The sequence below is a fragment of the Xiphophorus hellerii genome, chromosome 22 (genome assembly GCF_003331165.1).
Source record: "Xiphophorus hellerii strain 12219 chromosome 22, Xiphophorus_hellerii-4.1, whole genome shotgun sequence".
NCBI classification, from domain to species: Eukaryota; Metazoa; Chordata; class Actinopteri; order Cyprinodontiformes; family Poeciliidae; genus Xiphophorus; species Xiphophorus hellerii.
Genome location: NC_045693.1, coordinates 28,506,671 through 28,523,322, shown reverse-complemented (window position 1 = coordinate 28,523,322; position 16,652 = coordinate 28,506,671). Strand labels below are relative to the sequence as shown.

The window sequence follows — 16,652 nt, the reverse complement described above, 5'->3', positions numbered from 1 at the left end:
TTTTGAAAACCTCAAAGTTAAAGTGACTTTCTATGGGAAAAGTTTTAATACAGGATAATTATGTCAGATTAAAATATCGACTACTTAATAACTTGGTTTCACAATATCAGTAAAACCCTGTTTTACAGTCAATGTCTTCCCACACAACTATGACTTTGTCTCTTCTCTTATTAAAAATAATTATTAATGTAATGGCAGGAAAGCAGGAGAAATATTTTGATTGTCAGAAAATTCTGAGTGGAGCATCTCTCCAAAATATTATAAATCACAAGAGATTTTCAGTTGTTTCTTTTCATATGGTAAATGTGCATGAGCACAATGAAAATGTAATACCATAAAAAGTTTAAGTGATTGTATGATAATATTTCTCATGCACACACACTTTAAGCTCTTAATGGAAGTGTACAACCAGCATCCGATTCAATAAGGAGAAATCACTCAGGACACTTTGAATTAAATTGCCTTTTTATCACTGGGTCCATCCTTCATTTGCAATTGTGCCATTGTTGAAGAATGTTTAATGACAGAACTAATGCTTAAAATAGAAATTAATCACCAATCCAACAATTTGATGTAAAAATTTGGTGGTTTTGCATATTTAATTGGTATAAAAAAAATGTCCCTTTAAAATCTTCATGACATTGTATTCTGGAAAATACTCTATAAACCCTCCTAAAAAAACGACTTAAAGTTAATTTGTCTTTCAATTAACAAAACCTGCTTGTTCCAGCTGAAAATGCTAGCTCTCATCTCTTAATAGCACTTCTTTGAGTCCAGTCAGCAGCTGGAGCGAAGGTAATATGAATCAGATGAGCTGACCTTGAGAGAGCAGGATATCAGTGAAGACAGGCTCGATAATGCAGCTCAGCCTGTGATAGAACGTCCACCCAGAGCTGCTTCTGAACGTAATCATTAGGCTGTGTGCTATCTCCGTCCACGCCGAGGCTTTTTCCTCTTAGCTAACGACGCTGTTTGTTTCCAACATGTCAGCAGCATAATGAGCAGAAGTTAAGGAGAAAGTCTTTTCCTTTGCAGCAGTCATCACTGGACCCTCGAAGCTTAAAACAAGTTGGAATCAAACTGCATCACTTCACTGCAATGACATGCAGTTAATGACTAACAAATGGGAGGTGAAGTGTTTTTCATTTCTTATATTTTCCAAGTATGGCAAAAGATTTAACTCAGAGACTTCACCTGAAAAAATGAGTGTGATGTTAGAAGTTTAAACATTTTCATTTCTCCCACTAAGACAGCCAGTTAAAGCTGTTCCTGGGTTATATGTTGTTTGTTGTGGTTTCTGGGTTGTTTTCTCTCTTTCTGCAGGTTTAGAGGCAGATTGTTACAGTGCTGACTGGCGTTCTCTCTATACGACTTTCTCTCCTCTGTCATTCTTTCACTTTAGACTTGCTCTCTTTCAATGTGCTCCAAATTAGAGGCCTAAAAATCTAATGTGTTATCAGACACTACAATCCATAAATTCTATACTAACAACCACCAAAGAAAGAAATTCTTTGTATTTTTCCGTTTGTATGGTAAGCCTGTGCATGAATCCCATTTCCTTCCATTATTATCTTACAGTTTGTTCACAAATCGACAGTTTCTGTGCCTTGTTTCATTTCTTTTGGTTTAAATGTTCTATTCCCAAGACCTTTTGCTTTAAATGTTCAGTGCCCGATGATTTGACTTGATATCTTCCTTGGCCTACCTGGTTGTTTCCCTTTTACCACACATATCACCTGATTGTTGTGCAACCCAGTACCACTACACCACAGTTCCCATACTGGTCTGGGTCTCTGTGATTGGGCACTTCTGCCTTAAGGTGTTCAGGATCCGCTGACTTACTAAGATAATCAGAATAGTACAGAATCCTGTTCTAGCTTTCAGGGTAATGTTAGAACAAGGCTTGAAAGAATGACTCCTCATAACTTGGCACCAGACAGGACTGGATTTCTTAACAATCTGTGTAACTGATACAAAAAGACTCATTAATTTGAAAGACTATTGCAACTTCTAAAATACAATTCATTTATTAGTTTCTCTGGATTCAGAAAAGGCTCAGAGGTAATTGGACATTTCTATTTGCTACCTTAAATGTTTTGAGATTCCATCATAATTCGTTCTATTTTTTTTACTTCAGTTTTATTTATTTTTATGCAAAGATGAACAAACAAACATGAGGGCTATTGCAAGCAACAGAAACACATTGTTCACCGTTACGGTTTACAGACACTTGACTGTTTAGTGTCCCAGAAAAAGAAAAATAGCAGGAGCAGGTCAACCAGGGCAGCAAAAGAGTTCAGGAATCACAACAATTAACTGTTACAAATCTTTGGCTATTAAACAGAGTCTCTCTCCTTTCTTCTTCTGGAGACGTATTGAAAAAATCAACATCTCCATATTGTGGATCAGGCTTATAATATTTATAAAAAGCCTCAGGGTGGGAGGACTTGGCTGGAGCCAACATTTAGTAATCGCCTTCCTTCTTGTGATGATAAATATCTTCATCACGCATGTGTCACTTTTACTCTGAGCTTCATTCTTCAATGAGGCAACAGGCATGGATTCACACACTCCTATTCACTATTTGCTGTATTCACTGGCTGCAGTTCATGAAAGCCCTAATCTTTCTATAATAGAAATACATCCTTAATATTTGTCTTTATGTAAATGAAGTGTTGCTCTTTTTTTGAAGATATACAAGTCCCTCTCTTATAGAGTCAGTAACCTAATAAATACATTTTCAGTAACTCTTGATTTGGTCAGTTGGAACAAATCAATCTAATATTCATCTCACCCCCAACCATGCACTCACAAATTGGGACCATCATGTAGCTTAGCATCGATATTTTAACTGGCTGACGCTTTCAGTCCAAAAATGAGTCTGTAGACTAGAAAATATAATGTCTGTAAAAAGTATTCAACCCCTTGAATATTTAACCCTTTTAAAGCTTTTACAAAAAAAAACCCTTTCATGTAGGGTTGGGCGAAATGGACTTCAAGTTTTATCTCTATATTTTGAGGTTCTATTGTAAAACAACAAGCATTATAAGAACTATTTCTTACTTCTTTTTTAGGTGACTCTACGGATGTGTCACAGGAAATCTAGCCCCACAAACGCAAATACTCATTTTGAAAAACATTTGTATTTGCTTCTTATGACACCAGTCATACAAAGAAGTGTATACACTTTTTTTAAATATAAACTAATCAATCAACACTCTTATTGTAATATGAAATAATTACAATAAATAATAAACAATATAATAAATGCCCACCCCCCCATTAATGTCAAAGTAAAAACTGGTTTATATGAAGGTGACATTTAAATAAATAAATATGCAACATAAAATAAATGGTTTCATAGACATTCACCTCCTTTAAAGTGTTTGACCTCATTCAGAGGTCCAGCCCAGCTGGCATTAATATGGTATGTTTTAAAAATGCTAAAAATAATGCATCTGTTACACAATTTTGATGCTATGCTGGTTGTTTTCATTTAGCTTGGAGGAAAGCACACATGTGCCAAGCTACACAATTATTTTTAGTGGATATTCAGGTCAAATTCACCCACTACTGTGACTGTCTACATCCCCCCTCTGACGTAACGAACGAGAAACAAGCTGCAGTTTGAGTTGCGGGCTGTGGTTGAACTCATAGCACTGCAATGTCTGTTTGCTTACTTGTGTTAAACGGTTTGCTGCTGCAGGCCAGCTGACGGGTCCAAAAAGAGGGAGGCGAAGTGGTGAGAGAGGAAAAATAGGTGGGCAGACAATCTTAATTATCAGCGCTGGAAAAAAAATCTATTTATCCTAGCTTTGCTTATGTTTTTAAAAAAAATATAGACTATTTCTACATTTCGTTCCAATTCTTTAAAAATAGAAAAGTTCTACTTCACCGTCATCAGAACGTGGTTCTAGTGTCTGCTGCAGAGGAAAGGGAGAGAATGTCTAAAAAGAGGCAGATGGGAAATTTATGTAATCGTAATATTTTGAACCAAATCACAGACAAAAAAAATGCTCTGCTGAATTCAATAGCTTTCCAACCAATAAAAAAAACTCATTGAGGAACTGAAAGTGCCTTTACTTTCTTAAGTACTCAGAAGGGGCAAATTGTTGACTCTGGATAATTTGTAAAAAAATTAAAAAAAAGGGACCCATCTTCAATTATTTAAACTTTCCACTATGTATTGAACATGTTTCTTCTTCGCATGATTAAAATTTCATCACTCCCTGCCCTGAAAGACATTTCATCAGAATGAATCAAAGTAATTTCTGTTTCAAGGCATTAACAGCAGATTAAAAGTCCAACTTCAATTAGATGACAAGTTTTTGATGTTTTTTCATTTGCTGTCACGCACCGGTCATAAATTTACTAAAGTCAACTGTATATTAAAAAAAAAAAAAAAAACACTTCTGGGATCAAAACATGCTGCAATCTAGTTTAGTTTTGAAATAAAATACAGCAAATATGGGATTAACATGTATGGGAGATGTGTAAATATATTTTTAATACCAGGAATGAACCAGGGCTGGTAATTTGACCTTGTTCTTTGGTCACATATTAATGTCACAGGAGTCTGAAGCCTTTCTGAGCAGCCAACAGGAAAAAGGGCAGGCTTCACCCTGGACCAATACAGAGAAATGAACAAAATATCAAAACAATCATATATAGTGTAGGGAAAGGATTCTCTGTTAGCTGGCATGCTTCAAGATAAAACTAAAGTTATGATCTTGCTTTGAATCTAATTTTTTATTTTCTTGTGGCTTATGGTCTGAAATAAAACAAGATAGTTGAAGATGTTTAGTTTTATTGTATTTGGTGGGCTGACAGGGAACAGGACGGACAGTGTGTAGGAAGGGGCGGGGCTAAGGGCGGATATGGTGGGTTAGACTTGGAACCCGTTCAGATCTGCTCTGTTATTGGTCACTTACCAGACTTAGCTCCAAGCTAACTCAAATGTGCACACGTTTGAAAAAAAAAAGAAACAACAATTCAAGTTATTAGTCAATAACTTGAAGGGAAAAACTGGCAGGGAGCCTTGTTTGACGTGTGTGCACCAGTAGCTGCGATGCCATTACAGATGTGCACAAAACTTTGTTGATAGTCCAATTATGTCAGAAACAAAAAAAACACAACTTTGCAATTGCAGTTTTTCCATTAAATAAGAAATCCAATTAAAACTACGCATGAATAAGTTTCTTCATGCAAAAAGGTCATTAAAAACATGCTGAACCATCATCCTCCAACCACTTCCTGCTGTCTTCTTTGTAGTTTACACCAGTAGTAATGATTGTTTATCATGTGACTCATGTGATGCGAAAAAGTGTTTCCATTGCAGTTTTGGCAAAATACACTTAACTTCAATAGGGCCAAAACAACAACCTCATCCTAGAGCAAAAATGCTTCATCAAAAAACATGCTTGTTTTCTTTTCTTGAAATTATTCCCATTGAGCAAATTTATTTTCATAGATCCAATTTTGCATCTTTAAGATAAATGGAAACACGACTAGTGGTGCTGTGTTCCCTCGAAACAACATGGAGACATTTGAAAGTTGTACATGCATAAGAGTTACTGAGTCTGCTAATACCCCTCACTGAAACCCCATCATAGGAAAATAAAGAGATTTTCAAGGTCTTAAAATGAATCTTAAAAAAACAAGATGGAGTTTCAAAATAAAGGCCCAGTGTTATAGATAGCTTAATTATATTAAGCTATTTAATATAACAATAATCTTTTTTTCAATACAGTGCGACAAAATAGTCACACAAGTATGAGGTGCAACAATTTTTAAATTCTATATTTAGGATGATTTCGTTTGCATTTCCTCCCTGGAAAGCTGCCATGTGAATAAAAAAAACATCTTTCCCCTGGTGGAAGGAAGCAATCAGGCCTGAAGAATGGAGCTGATTTCAGCCCTCATTTATATTAGAGATCAGAGCTGAGTCACAATCACTGAATACATGTAGACACACAAATGTTCAGCAGTGGGTAGGTGAGTGCTGGGCATTGGTCAGCACATGGACAAACTGGAAAGACTCAATGGGAATTTTGGAACTAAGCAGCTTTCCTGAGCTAGAATTCTATTGGGAACACTGTGAACTCTAACATCAGGTTGAAAACCTGCAGTTGGTCTTAAAATGAAGCATCACCTTCCAAGAGCCAATCATTGATGCAGAAATTCACAACATAGAGTGTTGGAAAGCACTGATGGAAGTTCCAGGTTGGTTTCAGTCCTTTATCCATCCATCCATTATCTTACACCAGGGGTCGGGAACCTTTATGACTCAGAGAGTCAAGAAAGCAAAATATTTGGAAATTTATTTCAGTGAGAGCCATATAATATATTTTAAGACTAAATTCAACTAAATGTGAGTATAATAAGCCTCTGAATTTATTCTTTTTTACCCCTCCAGGGGGTCTTTTTGTGGGCTCTGGTGTCCCTTATATGACAGTAGACTGACAGGAAACGGGGAAGGAGAGGGGGGAAGACATGCGGCAAATATCGTCGGGTCCGGGAGTCGAACCCGCGATGGCCGCGTCGAGGACTCAAGGCCTCCAAATACGGGTCGCGCTAACCACTACGCCACCACGGCACGCCCGAATTTATTCTTTTAAATAATGTTGTTATAATAATCACCATTAATGCGACTTCTGGTGCTGCATGGATTTGCTGATGGCTTTGTAGTCTGGTTGGTACTTGGTAAGATTTAGCTTCATACAAGCGTTGAGGCTTTCATCCGTTAAACGTGATCGTAGGTTGGACTTGATGTTGTTAAGATGTGAGAATGACTGCTCACATGCATACGTAGATCCAAACATGGTGCTGCTCAGTAACTCTTGGCACGCTTTCTTTCTGCTGTCTCCCGCCGGGTATTTTGATGCAAAGGTAGCATGGCGTGTGTCGAAGTGCCGCTTTACATTCGACCGTTTCATCGACGCAATTTTGTCATTGCAAATTAGACACACTGCAGAACCTGCTCTCTCCACAAAGGGAAATTCTTCGGTCCATTCATCCTGAAATGTACGATACTCCTCGTCTTTTTTTCTTTTCGCCATCTTCTTCGTCGAAGGGTTAGCTTTGAGCTAATGCCTGAGCAGACTGATTCAAAAGGGGGCATTTACTTGTTTACCCAGCAACAGCCAACGTAGGCTATTATCATCCAATTAAAATAATGGACTGCTCCTGCAGCCAATAGCAGCCCTGAACAGGACATGAGCGGTGGAAAATCGATGGATGGATAAAAACTTGTTTTAATCCATCCAAATTAAATATTTTATGTTTTATCTGCGAGCCAGATGCAATCATCAAAAGAGCCACACCTGGCTCGCGAGCCATACGTTCCCGACCCCTGTCTTACACCCTTATCTCCAGCTGTCAACAGGCGAGAGGCAGGGTCACCCTGCCTCTCGCAGGGTGACCCTGTGTTGCCCTGTCTCTGTGTCGCCAGGGCAACACAGAGACAAACTGGACAGTCACCTTAAGCCATTGTAATCATAATTGGTTCAAACATATTGGTTGGTCAAACTGTTGACCTTCCAAAGTTCTGCTATTGTCCAGAGTCATCTGAAAAAACTAATTCCAGAAATACTTGAGATCTCCTCTAAAAGCACTTAAAGCTGCCAGTTATAATATCTCAGACACCAAATATACCTTAATATTAGAGGTGCGGAAAAAAAATCAAGTCTAAAGAGAATTGCAATTTCTAGTCCTGGGAATTATGAATCGATTCAAAATGTTCAGAAATCAATTTTAAAATTTGAAGTTTAATTTTAAATTTGAAGTTTTTCTTTTTTGCTGCTCCTGTTTTTGAGTGTACAGCATATTGCATTACACGCCCAGTCAGCCACCATATGTTTGACTAATTATTTGATATTTTTTATTTAAGAAAAAGCCAGTCAACTAAGCATAACTAATATTAATTTAAAATACAGAATTTTAGGCATTGACTTATTTTTGTTTCTGTATAAACTGATGGAAATTGATACAGTATAGAACTTTACTCTATCTTCTCTTGTCAGTCACATAATTTAAACAGAATCTCTAGATCTCCAGACGATTCTCAAAACCAGAATAACACTTTATTTTCTACTAAATAAGATTGCTTACATAACCACCATAAAGGGGCTTATATAAACACACGAGTTGAAAGGTAAACCTGCTGATTGGTCAATCTTGATGCATGTTTAGTATCCAGGTATTCTGTTTTTAGGTTTAAAGTTTGATGATAAGCCTAGAACTTTCTCTGTCAAACAAATGCAACATTCGCACTCAATATACCGTCGTCTAGTAAAGAGTAAAACATCATTTCAGTCTGTGTAGTTGTCATGTCTGTGTTGTTACTATAGACATAAACTATTTCCCCCAGCACCTCGTTTAAAGCACCCTTGAGGGATCCAGAAACACAGCAAAGAGAAAGCGCTGCCTTAAACGTGTCACCCCGGCTTCGTTTAATGAAAAACATCCGGCGTCGGGCCATACATCAAAACAATCCTCCAGGAGTCAGGCTGCTGCTTGGAAAGCCATGTAGAGTGTGACTGATAGGGGATCTGATGCAATTCTCTTCCTAATTCCCATCCTGCTCTTCTCTCCAGAGACGGGATGTTATTAATCTGGATTTAAGACTCAGGACAATCTTCCTCAGACCTAATCCCACAGAGAGGCTCGCCGTGAAGGCCTTACACCCAAACACGCAATCCTCCCACTTGGGAGATATTCAAAATTATTTCTTACTATAATTAAAGTAAAATTACAATTTAAATATTTTACTATATTATTTGAATTTGAACAAGTTGATTAGTTGTGGGTAGAAAATATTTACAGACAAAGAAGTCTTTTTTTTCTTAAATTCAAAATGTATATATTTTATTACAGTTTTGACTTAATTACTCCTCTGAGTGGATTGTTCTTTCAATTTTTTGTTAGTCTTACGATTAATCACTGACTAAATTAGTTGACGGTTATTTCTATCTTTGATTAATCATCAATTAATCCGATGAATCATTTCAGCCCTAGACAAAACAATTAGAACTGCTAACATTAACGGAAGACTATGACAACAGATTACGGTAATACATTTGACTAATATTTCTGTTTTCATTGGGAATTTTTCTCCAGCTCATATTCCTGAGGCTGATCTGTTGGCATTTTCTCTGTGACCTCATCTGACATTTTGTCCTGTATCATTATTGTAATTTAATCTCGCTCAGATCTCCACCTTATTCTGCATCTTATCACTCAGGGAGCACTTCAGACATTGAAGGGTCCAAAGGATTTGCTCTTCCGTCAGTTATTCTTGCAAAGTGACATTTGCATGATGTCTGACAACTTAACTATCGTATCTTTCCATACTGTAGCTTTCAGATCTTGACTTGTTGACAGTTAGACAAGCTAGAATGTCACCAAATCCCACCAAAGCAGTGATGCGCCCAGGGTGCCATTCATTTTTGATGTGACTTTATGTGAGATCTGAGCTGCAGTGGATCGTTGTAGTCCATCGATGGACTTTGTAGACAAACGAGGAAATGGTTGGGGAACAGCTGGAGTGCACTTTGTTAAGAGGCTTGGTAGCATCAGGCTTAGAACTCAGCTGAATATTGATCTGAATCATATAGAAAGGATTTTCCAGGAAAAGTAGAGAGTGAAAAGTAATATAGAATATTAGAGTAAATATAAAGCTTTACAGTGAGTTCCACCTTGACGTATTTAGCATTATATGGTATCTCTGAACCCATTCCATCCAGCTGAACAGAAACAGAACTGAACTTATTGTCTTTGGACCTAAAGAAGAACAATCTAGAGTCAACACACAGCTTCAGTTATTACAGCTGGAAACTAGAGATCAGGGTGAACTCTGGGAGTGATGACCTCTGACCTGGACCTTCAGAGTCACAGAAAGACAGTTACAAAATCAGCCTTCTATCAGCTGAAGAACATTTCCAGGATTTTCAAATTCATGTTTCATCAAGATGTAGAGAAACTGATCGATCTGTTCTGTTAGTTTATGAATCACTGAATGGATTAAAGAATCAACCTTCAGACCTCTCAGGTCTCCTGGTTCTGGTTCTGCTCTGCATCCAGAACAGAATATGGAGAAGCAGCATTCAGCTTCTATGCACCACAAATCTGGAACAAACTTCCAGAAAAGTGCAAAACACTTTTCTGGAAGTTTCAAACGAACTACAATAAATGAAACACTGATCAATATATTTGATGCATATTTGCTTGATGGTCTTGGTGACGACATTTGACAAAATGTAATGTTACTGTACTTTGTCTTTATGGCATAAAGCACTTTGAACTAACTTGTTGCTGAAATGTGCTATGCAGATAAACTTAACTTGACTTTTATGTCCACATTTGGCTCCTGTAGTTCAGAGCCTCCAAGGCAGAAGAACCACAATGTCACTCTTAATTCTGTGATCCAGAATGACCGGTACCGATGAGCAGCACACAGATGGAAGACTAACAGATCCCTACACCGTTTCTGAAGGCGGTCCAACTCAGTAATATCATAAGACATTTACACATAATGGAGAGTTAATGTGAAAATGATGGCCTTTTCAAATCAAAGCTGCATGTGGGTGGTGGAATCGAAGGGGTGGGAGTGTGAGGGGTGTTAGGCTTATCGAGCGAGCGGGATGGGGAGGAAAGGGGGGAACTGTGTAGCTGCTGGAATGTTCCAGGAGAGCTGGAGAGGGAGTGACATTTTCTGTAAGATATCTATCAACAAGGTTTAATGGCTTTTCTGAGCACTAGCTGAAGAAATTGCATTCTTTTTTTATGGCTAATTAATAAATGAATAGATGATGATGAATGGCCTCCATTTTTCCTCCTGTTAATGAAATGATTGGCTGTTTGTATTGTCAGAGGGAAAAGTCCTTGCTCTCTGGTGTAATCTCAGCTTTGGTTCATAATCGTAGGCACCTAAGAAGTAGCTGCATGAGCACAGCTAACTAGAGCCGAGTTAGAGTAAGTGAACTGCTGGTTTTCATGGGTAAATGTGTCATCATATCAATGCTAACAGTCATTCTACCTAACATGATGTTAATTGAATAATTTTATAAATCGTTTAAGGAAGTTCTCACAGAGCCATGAAAAAGTATTTGCCCCCCCAATTTATTTTATCTTTGCTTCATTGTCATGCTTGTAACTTTGTACAAACCAAGCAAGACCCATGTGAAAATATAATTACCCCCTTCAGTAAGATCACAAACTAACTGGGATAAACAACATTTGTTTGATTCTATTTCATTAGCAACAAAAAGGCTAAAATGACTACCTGACCTCCAGAATTAAGAGAGTCCTGAAACAGAACTTGTTGACAACAGGAAGTGGACCAAAAGAGAGGTAAGTAAGTTCCTTTTCACATTGACTTTATCATAAGTTCAATATAAACTTACAATAAAGTCATAAAATAACCATCAGTCTGGAAGCCATTTCACAGATTTGGGGATTTCACAGACCCCAACAAACCACAATGGAACTACCAGAAACTCCTCATAACACATTGATACCTTGGTATCTCAGCTGAATCTAATTAGATTTAGGAAATTCTGCAAAGAAGACTGGACCAAACATCACCACAGTGAAGAAAGAACATCACAAGCGCTGGGTGGCATTTGTTGGACAACCTATTATTAAGTTTAAAGAGTGCAGTTACATTTGCTTCGGTTAGCTTGTTTTCCTTAAGAATTACTTCAAGTACTGCATTTTGTGTTTACTCACACCATATTTGATTAGATGCACCAGATTATTTGCAACTAAGACTGAAAAAAAATTTGATTACTGGTATTTGTGAAACAGAAACTGATTTAGTACCGTAATTGATTAATCATTTGGTGAAATAACGCAGTCGAAAGAGTAATTATGCACAAATTGTATGAAAATATATACATTTTGCATTTTATAAAAAAATACAAAAAAACTTTGTAAAGTCCTACCAAAACTCCTTACGTTAGCTTCATCTGGTTGAAATTTTGTAAAAAAAAAAAAAAAACCACAAAAAAACCCCTCATATTAAGCCCTTATTGCTAAACGGAGAGATTAGGGTTGGGGACATCGATCAATATAGTTGGATAAACAGATTATTAATCAGTTCATAAAAAAAAACCTCAACAAATCAGTCCAACACTGTATCGATAAGTCAAGCAGAAAGGGCTGAGCTCAAAAGTATTATTAGAAGTATTTTTTAGTTGCAGACACCTCACTTAATACAAATGACCAAGCGTTCATTAACGGAATGCTACATGCTGTTTTTCATTATACACTGCTCAAAAAAATAAAGGGAACACTTAAACAGGTGTTTAACACTTAAAGTATTCCCTTTATTTTTTGAGCAGTATAAATATATATATATATATATATAGTTCCTTTATTTAAAAAAGTAAATATTTCTTTTTTGCATTTTCTTATGTATTTTAATGAAAAAAGGAAGATTTTAAATAAGAATCTGCTGATTGTGCTTTTTTTTAGCTTTCTTAGACCAATCAATTAATTGTTGGAATAATCAATAGATTAATAGACAACTAAAATAATTCCAGATACAGTTACATCTGTATCTGGAACATTTAAGTATGACCAAAAAATACAAAGACAGAAGGAATAAAGAGGAGATTTTTTTTCATTGTATATCTTTAGCCACCAGAAAAGTACAGCAGAAGTAATAAATATTACAAAGTAAATTTGTTCAAAACAGAGAATAAAACCTTGTCCCCAATTTTAATACCAAGCAATAAAATAAAACTGCAAATGCAACAGTAAATGTAATGCAAATCTTCAAGAAAAGATTACCATTAGATGAATGCTGATTTATCTGCTTCCCCTGGTTCGTCTCCTAGAAGACAGCTTGAGGATGTGCTGCGTAAGGCCGCACACACAAATCCCCCCTTTGATTTCAAAAACTCAGTTGCTCGGTGGCCCAAAGGCACATACACAAAAAGAACTACACCAGCACCTACCATTTTGAGAGCGGAAGCATCCATCATAGAGGAAGCTGTGTGTGTACATGTATGTCTGTGAGAGTCATTGATTGCAGCGAGAGAATCCCACCGTAGCACTAATCAATAGCATGGGTGCTCACATAACTTTAGTCAAGGACAGAGGTGGTAAAACAGAAAAAGAGGAATCAGCATCAATCAACAAATTGATCTTCTCAAGTAACTCTGATATGAATGATGGCAACTTCAATTTAGGATGACAGTGGAAAAAATGCAGAGTTTAAGTACCATAGCTATGTAAATTTGAAGTTACAGGTAAACAACACCACTCAGTGTACAGGGAGTATCAATGCATCCTCCTCCTTGTGAACTCAGTACATTTTTAATCACTCAGCATGGTGCAAACAATATGGATGAGATGTAGACTCGTATTCAGGAAGCTTCACATAATTTAGTGTAATCAAGTGTAATACCACAAATGCTCCATATTATCCATGTAAGTCATTTTAGCTTGTGATGCAGCTGAAAAACCACAACATATCCATTCAAGGCCACAGATATTGATTATTGATACAAAATCTCTACAGCTCCAGCTGAAATATCCATCACTGTTTAGCAATATAGCCTATAACAGTTTAAAAACCACAGTTTCCAAGAAAAACAAAGAATACACACTGACTTAAAACCAAACAGATTGAGTGAACCGCCTAATTTCTGCAACAATGTTTGACTTCACAAACCTACCCAACAGATTTCTTCATAATGGAAAAAAAATCTAAAGTCCTCAAACAACCGCAATACAAGTAAGACACTTTAAAAGCCACAAAGTATAGAAAAAACTTACGTGTTTTGCGTTGGCTATGTGTATGCGTGGTCAGCGTGGTAGAGGCCTCCTCTGTAGTAGTATGTTCCGTAGTCCACATTTGTGTGGAGTCACGAAGAACTGTCGGATTCGCAGGAGATGAGCTAGCAGTTGCCGCTCCAATTACAAAGGTTGTCCGCGGTGCTGCAGTGGTCGTAGTAAAGATCGAAGGTATATGTCCGTTACGATTTCCAGGGTTCCGAGGTGTCACCTGACTTCCAGAGGCTCCGCCCCCTCTGGGGTTTATAGTTGTGGTCGAAGCAACAGTGCGAGTTCTGCCTTTCGCCACAGTTACGGTTCTAGGTGTGGGGTTTCCACCGTCGACTGCGGGAGTAGTTGTAGTGGTGGTAGTATCAGGACCTTTAGGAATCCCGCTTGGCTTAGAGAGAAAGATGGGATCTTGGCCTATTCGATTAGCATCCACTAGGTCCGTTGGCACATAATCCCGAACTGTACCCACAACAATCCACTTCAGGAGCATTAGGCTCAATCCAAGGCCAATGAAACCAATAAGTAAAGGGACCACGCACAGCCATGTCTGCTGGCGAGGCCACACAGCACACCGAAAAGGACCTTGATCCTGAGCCTGGACTTCTCCACGGCCCCCGGTAGCTCCTGAACCTTCGGGTTCCTCCAGGATCACTGCCCCAGATACAGCAGCTCCGGAGCTCTCACTCATCCTGCCCTGCCGTCCTTTATGGCTCATCGAGGGTTAACCCTGCAATAGGCATTGATAGCACATTGCAAAAAAAGGTTCTTGACAATGCCAGACTTTGGAAAGATGATAGGAATGTAGAGGAGGACAAAGTAGCAACTATATGAATATGTATCCCGAAGATACGAAGAAAGGCAGGGGTAAAGAAGATACATGCAGTCATGCAGTCACAAAAGCACAAGTACCCACACTCAGACTCATAGACACCCAGTTAAATACAGGAGAGGTTTTGTAGAAACCACCAAATTAGTTTATGTTTATTCCTGGCCAACTCTCGATTGCCAACAGGAAACTTCAAAAATGTTCACTGTGAAAGCAAGCAAGAGAAGAGGGAAAAAAGAGATGCCTCTAGCAGGAAAGTGTGTGGGATGAAGCGTCTTCACCTCTGTTAGAAATCAGTGCTATCAATGTTTGGATGCCAGAGCAGCAGAAATCCACAGCTTGGACGTGATGTGAACATGTAGCAATCCAAGTACAAATCCACAATGGGACAGGGAAACTTGAAGGGTGGGTCCAGTCTCTTTCCCAGTCTTTGGAGCTCTGAAAGGATGCTTCCTAATGCGGGGTCTGACACAACACCTTTAGTCAAGTCACCCTTCGAAATCTCTTCCTGTTGTAGCTGGAAGGGAGACCAGAAAATATCAATTAGGAGTCGGCTTAACACTCTGACGATTATTTAACACCTTTAGCCACTGGTAGACTTTCTGCAAGTGTCTTCCTTGTATCTCTTTATGCATTTGTATGATCTAAGCCCACTTTGCCATGAAATCCAAAAATCCAGTTATTTGCCCAGAAGTGCTGAAAAAGAGACTTAAAGGAAGGACAAGAGGGTGAGGTAGGGAAAAAAAAGGGGTGTTGTCGCGCGGTATAGCAGGGCGGATAAATCTGCAATGAGTGATCCTGCTCGATCTCTGGCCGGCTGTGGATCAGATTTCCCCCAAGCCGTCCGCTCAGCTCTCTTGCCGTCTCAGGGTACTGTTTGTTAATGCTGCAGCAAAGCCCTCAGAAAGACTCCTGTCATGTATTTGCAAGGAACATTCCGCCACAGAGGGGATAAAATGTGAGAGGAGGTGTTGATGAGGAGCCAGGGAGTTGATCGGAAAAAATTTTAAGGAAAGATCAGAAGAAAAGTAAGACCATCAGGAGAGGATGGTGCTGGAAAAAAAAATCCAAAGAGTGCTGGTTGGTTTTGTCCCTTTTAGTTCCTGATAGCCTGCACGCTTTTCAGTCCGCCGGTTGATCTGGCAGCTGAGCTCCTCTGCCCGTCCTTCAGTCCTGGAAGCTTTTTAAAAAATTTTTTAGAGATGATTAAAAATGTGCACCCCGCTCTGGAGTGAAGACTTGCAACCACAGAGGCGCGCACTTCCCTAATCAACCACCCAGCCAACCCTCTCCCCCTTTTGGAGTTTGCTGCATCCAACGATGCAGCCGTCTTTACCTGTAGCAATGGTGATGCAGACGCGCATACAGCTGCCTCCTGAGCTGCTGCCACTGAGAGACAGGGAGCGAATGAGAAAGGTGGGGAGGAGGGAAAAAAAATCCAACAGAGCGGAGTGCACACTGGTAGAGCAAGGGAAGGGAGAGAAGGAGGGAGAGAGGGAGGGAGGGGAGAAAGAGGCTGCACCTGCTTAGATGCACCAGCTCTGGGAAGAGTGCCCACCTCCGTTAGAGGGGAGGGGAGAGAATAAAAACGCAGCGTGCATACAGAAATGGAGAAAAAGCAGAGTAGAGGTGTGTGTACAGATAAAGATAATGAGGGAAGGGAAAGGAAAGAGGGACGGAGAGCTCTGCATCGGCACACAAGCCAGATCCAGGCAAGAAGTCCCAGACGGAGGCGAGCAGAGACGCTAAGCGGGAAGCCATCAGTCAGACGCTCAGCTCCACCCACTGAAGAGCTTTAGAAGAGAGAGAGGGGGAAAAGGAGAGGTAGAGTCTTAAGCTAAAGAACTCCAATACATTGACTGATATTTATTTGACTAAGCCTAGTCTTGCTCAGAATGTATTTTAAATAAATGACAAAACAGTATAATGGAGTTGTATAATGACTGTAAAGAGGTGAGACAGTACGACAGTACCATATTACCCTATAATTTGCTATGTAATATATTACATAGCATTTATGAAAGATGTTAAATAC

At 38.8% G+C, this 16,652-nt stretch overlaps 1 protein-coding gene across 3 annotated transcripts in view; it reads right to left on the bottom strand.

Moving 5' to 3' along the window:
* The window catches only part of nrg3a (neuregulin 3a), a 519,285-nt gene extending 502,999 nt beyond the window's left edge, over nt 1-16,286 (bottom strand). Inside the window, exons 1-2 of one of the 3 annotated variants that reach the window (XM_032553045.1) lie at nt 15,954-16,286; nt 13,783-15,134 (exon numbers count right to left, since the gene is read on the bottom strand). In XM_032553045.1, coding sequence (XP_032408936.1) covers nt 13,783-14,506 — 724 coding nt within the window. In that variant the 5' untranslated portion in view covers nt 14,507-15,134; nt 15,954-16,286. Of the gene's footprint in view, nt 1-13,782 lie in introns of all 3 variants that reach the window. The other 2 variants (XM_032553044.1, XM_032553046.1) reach the window with 2 other exon arrangements.
* Between the last annotated feature and the right edge of the window lie 366 nt (nt 16,287-16,652).